The sequence below is a fragment of the Triticum dicoccoides genome, chromosome 1A (assembly GCF_002162155.2).
Source record: "Triticum dicoccoides isolate Atlit2015 ecotype Zavitan chromosome 1A, WEW_v2.0, whole genome shotgun sequence".
Lineage (NCBI taxonomy): Eukaryota > Viridiplantae > Streptophyta > Magnoliopsida > Poales > Poaceae > Triticum > Triticum dicoccoides.
In genome coordinates, this window is record NC_041380.1 from 136,413,136 (window position 1) to 136,424,335 (window position 11,200).

General features: G+C 42.9%; 1 protein-coding gene across 1 annotated transcript; it reads right to left on the bottom strand.

The window, feature by feature from the left end:
* Window positions 1–1,515: 1,515 nt before the first annotated feature.
* On the bottom strand, window positions 1,516–6,711 carry LOC119367281 (dnaJ protein ERDJ3B). The gene is made up of 10 exons (XM_037632841.1): window positions 6,632–6,711; window positions 6,272–6,420; window positions 6,040–6,169; window positions 4,036–4,156; window positions 3,701–3,817; window positions 3,446–3,532; window positions 2,855–2,914; window positions 2,686–2,763; window positions 2,095–2,166; window positions 1,516–2,002 (listed from the first exon to the last, which is right to left on the bottom strand). The coding sequence occupies exons 1-10, from the start codon at window positions 6,709–6,711 to the stop codon at window positions 1,844–1,846; spliced, it is 1,053 nt and encodes a 350-aa protein (XP_037488738.1). The 3' UTR covers window positions 1,516–1,843.
* Window positions 6,712–11,200: the final 4,489 nt, after the last annotated feature.

Here is an 11,200-nt window from a genome sequence, read left to right on the forward strand (position 1 = left end):
AGTTCTTAATGTACTCCCTCCGTCCCAAAATTTTTGTCTTAAAGTTGTCTAAATACGGATGTATCAAGTCATATTTTAGTATTAGATACATTCGTATCTAGATAAATATAAGACAAGAATTTGATTTGATACATCCGTATTTAGACAAATTTAAGACAAGAATTTTGGGACGGAGGGAGTACGTGGGTAGGGATTAGGCGCTGCCGCCGGTGTGCCTTGCCGCCCGTCTAACTTTGCTCTCCCTACTGCCTACTCTGCTTCTCACAATCTGATTCATACGGCGAGTTGACGACCCAACGTACTTCACTGCTTCAGCCAACAAACTAGCAGGTTAGCGCATCACAGTATACTAATTTTTCTTGATTCTCATCTCGTATTAGTTTTGAAATTATACGTTAGATTTAGTTGTTTTATATTGTGATTTGAGATGCTATTAAGATTTAAGAATTCATATCTTCTACACGTCCCAGAAATTATTGTGATGCAAATTATCTTGTATGAGTTCCTATTTGTGATGTAAAAATTTCCTATGTTGACTGTATGAGTATAGAATTCAGAAATTAAAACTCCTCAACTATGAAGAGAAAAAACACCACCAAACAACACTAAGATTAATTCGTTTTCTAAGCTGGTTGCCTCTGAAACTGAGACTCCTATATTACGAGGAGTAAAAATGCGGCCAAACACCATTAAGATTAATTCGTTTTCTAACCGGTTGCTTTGAATTGTAAACGTGCTGAAATTTTAAGGAAGCTGATGTGCAAGTGCTCAACCTTGTTTGTATTAGATTTTTTTTATCCATACTTGGCTTGCCCCCTCCCCTCCTCTATACCCAAATCTTGGCCCCGCCCCTGCTTCCATAGTCTCTCCCTTTGCTCTTCCTGAATGGAGTTCCGCCATGGACGAGTTGGAGCTCAAAAGTTCATGCGCCCAGAGTTCAGTAAGATGGCGGCTCAAGCCCCCGTGAGAGGTTAGCAAATTTGGGTTCCTTATTAATGTTGTGTACTCACGTTCAACGTTCTGTCTGCATATGTTGATTGTTGTATACACATGGGCATTCAGCTGCAAGGGGTTGTTTTTATGTTGCAAACGTGTTTTCTGTGTTGTTGTGTGCGCTATTTTATTATTACTTTTTCTGTTTTTCTATTGCATATGTCATGCCTAAGTTTCAACGCTTTGTTAAATCAATGGGCATTTGTGGATGATTACGAGATGTTGCAATGCTTTGCAACTTTTCCTTCAAAAAAGACACCAGAAAATGCCGCACGCACAGCAATGTAGCTTGCAGGATTTTCATTTTGCGATGATCAGACAGTCCAAATTTCGTATTTACATGGCCCAATCTCTCACAGCCAACGTTCAGTGTAGCTCTTAAAGAAAAGCACATCATTTACTGCACTAATCAGTACTCCCTTTGTCCGGAAATACTTGTCATCAAAATGGATAAAAAGGAATGTATCTAGATTCCAATAATACTTGTCATCAAAATGGATAAAAATGGATGTATCGATCGAGTACACATTAAAGACCGCCAACTGCATTGTAAAATCAGCAAATAAGTTGGTGAGTATAAGCTACAATTCTATAGACACTGTATTCCAGGAGTACAAATATTCTGGTGCAAGTTCATTTTGACTTTCTAATACTACAGATCTGTTAAAGAGCATCAAAACGGAAAAAGGAGCTTAAAAAACGAGCTGCTAATATTACCAACGGAAAATCACATACACCCACTAGAAAGGCAACACCATTGGTGCTTCTTCCCATGCAAGCTACTTGGAAAATTTCCTTGAGGTACACCTCAAACAACTAGCTGCAGCACAAAGTGAAAAAAGGGCAGTTCTTATGCAAGAACGTCCTTCAGCTTGGCCTTCTGGTCGTCTGTCAGGGTTTTCGGGAACAACACCTCAAACGTCACATACAGATCGCCTTTCTTGTTGCTTTGGTGCAATGGCATGCCCTCTCCTTTGAATTTCCTTACCTCCTTGGGCTTAGTGACACCCTAACAATTTGTGATGGAACAGAGTAGATTAGATGCAGTCAGCCTACAAGATGCAAAATGAATGGTGTACTGTTGAGCATTTGGTGACTTACCTGGGAGCCGATTTGGACAAGATGGTTGTCAAGATGCTTGAGGTTCTTCTCAAATCCAACCAGAGCTTGGAGCTGTAGCAGCAAAAGGTAATCAAATCATGAGAGATGTAGAACAGACTCCATCCAGTACACCATATTGGAAAGAAGAGAAATTTGGTGGATTAAGTGAAGTTGGATTCAGAGGATGACAAATAGACCAGGGGTAGAAGTAACTAAATAACAGCAAGGCCCATAAATAGGACATTTACCCGAAGTTGATCTAGAGTTTACTGTGAATTTTCAGCAGAACCCTTATGTCCCCAATGGAACCTAAATGTTAAAGTGATCACTGCAATGGAAATGTGCAATACTCCTTTGGAGAGTTCACAGTTTGATGTAGGATGTAGCGAGGTTTTAACTGGAATAATGAGTACCCAGTTTACGGATATGTGATAGCATCAAACTCATCCAATTTTTATACAACTTCTTTGGTTCTTACATACCAATTAAGATCATTTTCAACCAAGGTACAGGCTGCACTAATTTTCTCCGCACTAACTGGTCTTAATGTTAATTGTAATAGGCACAAGAGAGAGGGCAGACAGGCCATACCAGGGAGATTGTAACTGTTGCATGCAGGTCATTGCCTTCTCTTCTGAAGCGGTCATGTGGTGCTGTCCGAATCTTGAACTGCTCATGAAACCATTTTTTCAGGATGAAATTAGTCTCAATTATTTCCTACGATAATTGCAACCAACCATGGAAAGGAGGAAAAACAAACCTTCAAGTCTCCAGGTTCTCCATCAATCTTAGGCTCTCCTTCCTCGAAAAATGAAACCTCCTAAAATATCAAATGGCACTGCCAAGTCAACATCTAAGCAGTAAAGTGGAGCATATCACAATGGATACATTGCATCATGATAAACAACTTATCAACTTAAGCAATTATATTTAATTGTCTCTTGACCATGTGGTAACTTATTACCATTGTCATAGCAACCTTGTGTAGGCAATCAGATGTAACCACAGTTCACATGAAAAGTGGCAAATGCACACATATTCGATTCAAACAAATGGTTCAGGCACCACATTTCAAAAATAGACTAAAATAATATTCTGATGATGACCCTTACACATTGTAGTGGTATCTTATCTGGACGTTTCTTCTTAGCTACCTCTATAGTCTAAACATGCCCAAGTAATACATTGGTGTAAGTCAATGATTTGTATCTCAAGAAATAAACAAGCAAATTTGCCAAAAGAATTCACTTCTCAAGTCTCGAATAACCATATGCAACTAAGTGACAGCAGATATACTTTCAATTGACCCAAGGCTAAGTACTGGAGATAAAATATGACAACTGCTTCATACCTGTCCATCTTGCATACCCTTCTCAATATCAACAGTTAAAAAGTCACCTTCTCGTACATACTTAACATTTGGACACTGGTCGCAGACCTGAAGATGACAAAGAAAAAGCTATCACTGGGTAGAACAGAAAATAATGAAATGATTAAGAAGAAAACTTAATTTAATCACAGAAGAAATTCATGAAACACTCTAGTTTTCTGTATGTTATAAATCACATCAGCCGCAGATAACATAGCATGTCAGTTAGGAAAGTACCTGCTCGGTCATTTGTTGATACATTCCAGGACCAATTTGACGGTGGTAAACTTCATTCCTGCAGTTGCATCGTCTCTTTCCTGGTGCTGGTTTTATGATGTTTTTTTCTCTCCAAACCTACCATGTCAACAAAATAGCAAACTAAAATTTGGGCTATACACAATTAAGCGTTCATAATGCAGGCAGCCTACTTCGTGAAAACTCGCGTCATGCTACCAAATATAGAGATTAGGTTATCTACTAACTAGGTGCAGCATTTGTCTAGTGTCTGTGATAATTTGGTATACGTAACTTAGCAATATATTTCCAGTTCACCAGCCACGCAAATTGGTTACCTTTAATGAACCACCCATGTACAGGTCCTCTAGTGAAGCATCCAGTTCAACAATCACATCATCACCTTTTATGATCTGTTCTTCCTCCTCTTCCATACCACCACCACCTCCTCCGAAAAAGCTGAATAAGTTTGTAAAAGAAGAGCAAGTGATTACTAAAACTGGAAATTCATGTGGTACAAACACAACAAACACAATATGATGATTGGTATTGCGTTGCTTCCGTCCAGTTTAGTACTGAATTATTTTAACAACTTTGAGAAATGACAACATCAGAGAAATACATGATATTTATTTTTTCAATTATGTGCTGCAGCACAAGAAGCAATCCTCATCTGTGTATGCCATGACTTCACAAGTGATGCAAGCACATATGAAATTTTAGTTTGTCAGCTGCGCTGTTGTTGATCCTTACGTCAATTGCTTTTAATTGCACGAGCATATGCAGAAAAGAACATAATTCCACTACTATAAGCTGAACTTTCTAAAAATTATTACTCATGATCTCTTGGATCAATGACAAACACCAAACTGGTGCATTTGTCAACACTCAATACAAATTTTTCTCCTCGCTCACACCGAATCGACGCCTGTGCCGGCCAAATCCACCCCGCACCCCCGCCGACACTTCCAATCAACCGGTGCCTTCCCCGACCCCCAAAATGGCAGGATTGAGCCGCCGCCGATTCGAAGCACAGATCAGTGCCGCGGCGCGCAGCCGACCCGAGCACGCAGCAGCGCGTCCCCCCTCCCGCTACTTCACCAACCTACCGCCTCAAAGGGGAAGTATCATGGCGTGCGGCATCACCCGCTGATACTGGACTGGCTCCTTCTAATCGGCGGAGCTGGCGGCAAGGGCCTACAACATGAAGGCGGTCAGCCTCTACGACAGCCAGGCAAAAATCAACTTCCCCCTCAGCAGCCGTGAGGTCCTGGAGTTCGTTGCCATGGACCCCCAAGTGGTCTCCCGCCACGGGGTGCAGGAGGATCAGGAGGCCTTCAAGTGGCTTGAGGGGACGCGCGCAAATGGGGAGTACATGGCCAAGCTTCGCCGGAATAATCTGGAGTTTGTCACCAAGGAACGCCGGCATCTTGAGTTGTACAAGAAGGGGGCTACCGACGAGGTCAGGCTGTCTGGTGGGGCGTTCGTTGACCTTTGCTCCAGCGACACCGGCTCCGGCAACAAACGGCGTGAATTGAGATGAGCTCATGAACGAGTAGTAGGCTTTTTTTTAGTTTTTATTTCCTTCAAATCATGTAGTTTATGCAATGTAGTTTAAATTTCATGTAATGCAATGTAGTTTCAATCGAAATGTGTGTTCATGGACTAGTTTCAAATTTTTGTTTGAATGAAATTGTGTGAAAAAAAGAGTTTGAGTTAAATTTAAGAGTTAGGCTAGGAACCACATTTTTAACTCCTCAAATATAAGGAGTTAAAGTTTGAGGAGGCATATGAGGGCTTAAATTTTAAGGGATTGGCTAGAGATGCTCTAGCAATAGTACAATATTGGAATGGGCAGCTCAGGGGATATTTCAACTCAAACAGGAGGTGTCATTTCACTACTTAAGTGCATCTCAATCTTCATGTATTCAATACGGTCATATGAATTACCGTATTCCCTATCGATTGATGAGCAACTAAAATTTTGACAGTTCGCTATATCTATAAACAGAAGATCCATGCAATCTAATATCTCTCTTGATATGTACAGCAAGTCAGCAATCTAAGGGCGACCAGAACACGTTTTGTTGATATTTCACTAGCAAGCATGTTGCATTACACATTATAGCCTAATGACAGATTATTGTTTCTACTTCTAAGTTGACAATTCTTTTCCCTGTATTTCTAAACTCGTATAGATAGCAAATTATTACACGGTGCATTGTAATAGAACAAAATAGGTAGATCATTCCTCAGAGCGCCACACACACTGTATACACGGCATACTTGAGATTGATGCTACTAAATGACAGATGGTAGGTAACATTTAAAAAAATCCTCACCTGCTGAAGATGTCCTGCATGTTCATCCCACCACCGCCTCCTCCTCTCCCGCCTTGGAACTGCTTCAGCCCCTCCTCACCATACCGGTCATAGATCTTCCTCTTCTCCTGATCCGTCAAGACCTCATACGCTGCATGATAGCAACACATTCAAACATAGATCCCCTGAAGTCGAATTATTCAAGCTCGGCGAGTGGAATTTCACTCCTTTTACTCCTAACACAGGCTAGTACCATTATTGATCTCGGCGAATCGCTTGGTGGCCTCCTCATTGTCGGGGTTCTTGTCGGGGTGGTACTTGAGCGCGAGCTTGCGGTACGACCTCTTGATCTGATCCTCCGACGCGCCCTTGGGGACTTGCAGCACGTCGTAGAAGCTCTTCCTGATCCACACCAACAAAAACAACACGAATTTTAGCGGGGCCCAAATGCCAACCCAATATTTGGAGCAGACTGAACTCGGACGCACAGATCCTAAATCCGTTTCGTCAGGGAAAAAATCACTCGTGAATTCGGTAGGAGTGGGATCCGGAGGGCAAAATAATAAGATCTAGAAGAAACCACGCGAGGATCAACAACTGTTCCGAGCATTACCCCTCGATCACCGCCGCGAGATGCAGCAGCAGCGCGAGGACGGCCGCGAGCCGCGCCCCGCTCCTCCGCGGCGCCGCCATCCCCCCCTCGCCGCGTCCCGCTCGACCTCCCCCTCAACCCACCGGCTATGAGTCAGGGCCGGAGTTCCTGCGGCCCGCGAATCCACGCGTATGCCCCTGCGGTACTGCCTGCCTCCTCCTCGTCTTCGTCGTCGTCGTCGTCGTCGCCGTCTTCCTCACTGGCTGGCCCTCGCGCCTCGCGGGTTAAGAGCTTCTACAACCAGAAGGGGAAGGGATCTGGAGCTCCTTTTCGGGGAGACGTGGAGGCGGGTGACGTGGACCAATGGGAGGCCAGATGTGCGGGGCTCACGCGAATGGGGTGACTCCACGTGGATAAAACGACCGCATTAAAGGAATCGCCCGGTGCACCGGGTCAGGTTGACTTGGCGATACTGGTAAACGGTCTACCTGTGATGAACGTAGCAATCACGTCATGTCTTCATTCTGTTTTTATTTACTCTGCATAACTTTGTCAAAATCAAAACAAAATCTTTTACAATAACAAGTATATTTGATGTGAAAATCTATTGAAATATGATAAATATTGTTGGTTTTAGACACTTTCATGTGAAAAACATTCGGATTCCCCACCTGGTTTAGTGCATTTTCAAGGATAGCATCCAAACGAATTCATTTGTTAGTTGACAACTAGGCACGCATCGACCATCTAATCCTATCCTTCAAAAATCCCTATTTGTCAGCCCCTCCTTTTCTGTCTTTTTTCGCTAAATCAAATGTCTTTGATATTAAACATTCAAAAGCAATTCGACGATACATATATAATCTTTCAAACAATTGAAAGTTAAATGATGCATGTCAAACAATTCAAACAAAATTCACAATCCAAACCCAATAATTCAAACAAAGTTCATAATCTGAACCCAACAATTCAAACAAAAGCAACGAATGAATCATTACCCGCCACCATTAGCATAGCGTGCAATGATGGTGCTACACGTTTGGTGAACCCACACCGCAGCAGCGGCATCCAAGTCGTCGGCCTTGACATACATGAAATCACACGACTCCTCGCAATTCGTCTGAATGGCAAGCATCTTCTCCTTAATGTTCACCTTCTTTGCTTACACCTCCGTGAACTCTTTAAACTTCTCCTATTTCTTTTTCTTTCCGAGTTCATTGAGTTTGGCACTTACCACCTACTTCTTGTTCATGATGTCCTCCCACTTCTCTGTCATTTGGCTAGCTGCCCCACTCCACTTCACCCTCTCATTCCCCCTCGACCTCACCACTCGGTTTGCTAGTACAATACAAGCACCCTTTAAACTCCACCGCTTCTTTCACTAACTTCATCCACTTGTAAGGTTGTGCCACTTTTCGGCATTGGCGGTCTCGAGTGAATTGGCCAAGCCAGTCCATTCACTTTGGCCAACTTCATCCAACAGTGATGGACAGTGAATGTCTTTCCCTCGTTTTTCTTGTACAATGTCACCACGAGGCCTGGCTAGCAAAGCAAATGAATCACATGATGAACACATTGCAACATAGAGCAGATGAATCATGAGATGAACTTTATATGAAGCAAAACTTACGAGCTTGATGATACCCATGTGAGAGCGCTGAAGGAAATATGCCCTAGATGCAATAATAAATGTTATTTTTTATTTCCATGTCGTAATTAATGTTTATTTTTTTGGGTTATAATTGCAACGGTTCTTGAGTCTACAATAACCACGAGATTCGGAGTGAAACCCGATTGCATGTGTGGAATAATAAACAACAAGTAGATTCCTAGTCTCACCTCTAAGACTAGCTCATGTGTTGCATGATGATTCTGTTTTCCTGATCACAGGCATAATAAAAGTAAAAAAGAAAGCCGACAACAATGGGAACACATTGCTGGAAGAACAATTGTGCCGAACAGACCCAATCAGTCGATATACTATGAGATCACAACGTCATTTATTATAAGTATAATCATGCGAAAGATAACGTATGCCTAATTCCTTAGACCATGAGAGGGAGCCCAACAGAGCTGACAACCATTAGAAGTTATCTATTCACCCCCTCTAGAAATACTTTATCGATCCTACACTATGCCACCTGGTGCACGGCTCTTCATTTGGGCATATGTGCCACAATACTTGCTCACCGATGATTGATGCAGTTATCATTCTGATCATCAATTTTTGCCACAACCTATGGCAGGTAGTTCTTCAATTGATGAAAGAACTCACACACCTTCCTCCAAAAGGTCATCCCTTTGCTCAACATTGGCAAAGCATCAGTGCTTGTGCCTAGCCAAGCCAACCACAACAAATCATCCCTAATTGGTGGTGTATGCCGCTCATATGTTCGATTTCCTTGCTTCCATCTCAGGCACTGACGAGTATTGATCCTCCACCCATCTGTTCGTTTGACCATCGTGGGGCATGGATGATGTCGTGCAAGTGCATAGAGCTATGTAGCAATTTCATGATAAGTAAGGTTTGTCGATCCCATGGGGAGCGAATAGGTTGGCACCACAATCCCCGCAGCTGTGTCATCACTTACACAACCACGCTCACACCCAAACTAGAGTTTGGAAATAGCTCACTTAAGTAAGTTGCAAGGGGAAGGTAAAAAGCATGAAATAAACTAAGTACTAGAGAGAATGGAAAATAAATACTAAACTAAGCAGAAGAAATAAACTAAGAGAAGTATGTGATGTTTTAGATGAGATTGCTGGCATCTAGGTACGGTCTCATTCGGTACCGGTGCGGAATGAAGTTAGGGTTTTATGACCATGTCACGTTGTGACTAAGTTAGTGCCTGCACTATAGGATACGGTGGTCTACTTCTGGTGGGCGGTCCCTCGCATAACATTATCTCTCAAGACGCGCTATATTGAGATAACTCATCCATCCTACTTCGTGTTCCATACCAGAGGCGACTAACACAACGACATTAAGGTCCTCGTGGTTTGAGGACCGGACGAAGGCATTAGGTTCTATGCACAGCCATTGACGGTGTCCTAGATACCGGGGTACTAACCCAGCCGACCTGTAGTCCTCGATGGGTCGGTGGGCCCTCGCTCTCTTTGAAGTGGACTCCATAATCCGCGTGCCTAGGCGTGATTAAGACTGCACCTACCGAAGACTTGATGTATACTCCAAGACATCTCCTACCGCCTCCATGTAACCCCCCTGTATACCGACCATGTAACCCCAGATGCCCCCGTGTATATAAGCCAAGGGGTTTAGCCTGTAGAGGGGATGATGGCCCACAAGTATAGGGGATCAATTGTAGCTCTTTTCAATAAGCAAGAGTGTCGAACCCAACGAGGAGCAGAAGGAAATGACAAGTAGTTTTTGGTAAGGTATTGTCTGCAAGTGCTGAAATTGTAAGTAGCGAGTAGTTTGATAGCAAGATAATTTGTAACGAGCAAGTAACGATAATAGTGACAAAAGTGCATCAAGGTAGCCCAATCCTTTTGAGGTAAAGGACAGGCCAAAACGGTCTCTTATGATAAGCAAAGCATTCTTGAGGGTACACGGAAATTTCGTCTAGTCACTTTCATCATGTTGGTTTGATTTGTGTTCACTACTTTGATAATTTGATATGTGGGTGGACCGGTCCCTTACAATTAATCCTCCCGCAAGCATCCGCAACTACGAGAAAAGTATTAAGAATAAATTCTAACCATAGCATTAAACTTTTGCATCCAATCGGTCCCTTACGGAATAGCGCATAAATTGGGGTTTAAGCTTCTGTCACTCTCGCAACCCACCATCTAATTGCTACTCCACAATGCATTCCCTTAGGCCCAAATATGGTGAAGTGTCATGTAGTCGACGTTCACATGACACCACTAAGGGAATAACAACATACATACTATCAAAATATCGAACACATATCAAGTTCACATGATTACTTGCAACATGATTTCTCCTGTAACCTCAAAAACAAAAGTGACTACTCACAAATGATAAACATGTTCATGATCAGAGGAGTATTAAATAACATAATGGATCTGAACATATAATCTTCTACCAAATAAACCATACAGTAATCAACTACAAGATGTAATCAACACTACTAGTCACCCACAAGTACCAATCTATAGTTCCGGTAACAAGATTGAACACAAGAGATGAATTAGGGTTCAAGAGGAGATGGTGTTGTTGAAGATGTTGATGAAGATTTCCCTCCCCAAGATGGGAGAGTTGTTGGTGATGATGATGACGATGATTTCCCCCTCCGGGAGGGAAGTTCCCCTGGTGGAATCGCTCCGCTGGAGGGCAAAAGTGCTCCTACCCAAGTTCCACCTCGAGGCGGTGGCGCTTCATCCCGAAAGTCCTCCTCTCATTTTTTCCAGGTCAAAACCACTTATATACCAGAAGATGGGCACCAGAGGTGGCCCGAGGAGGCTGCAACCCACCAGGGCACACCTGGGGGGCCTGGCGCGCCCAGGTGGGTTGTGCCCACCTGGTGCCCCCCTCTGGTGTTTATTGGCTCCAGTATTTCTCAAATAATCCATAAAAAATCTCCATAAAGTTTCAGCTAATTTGGA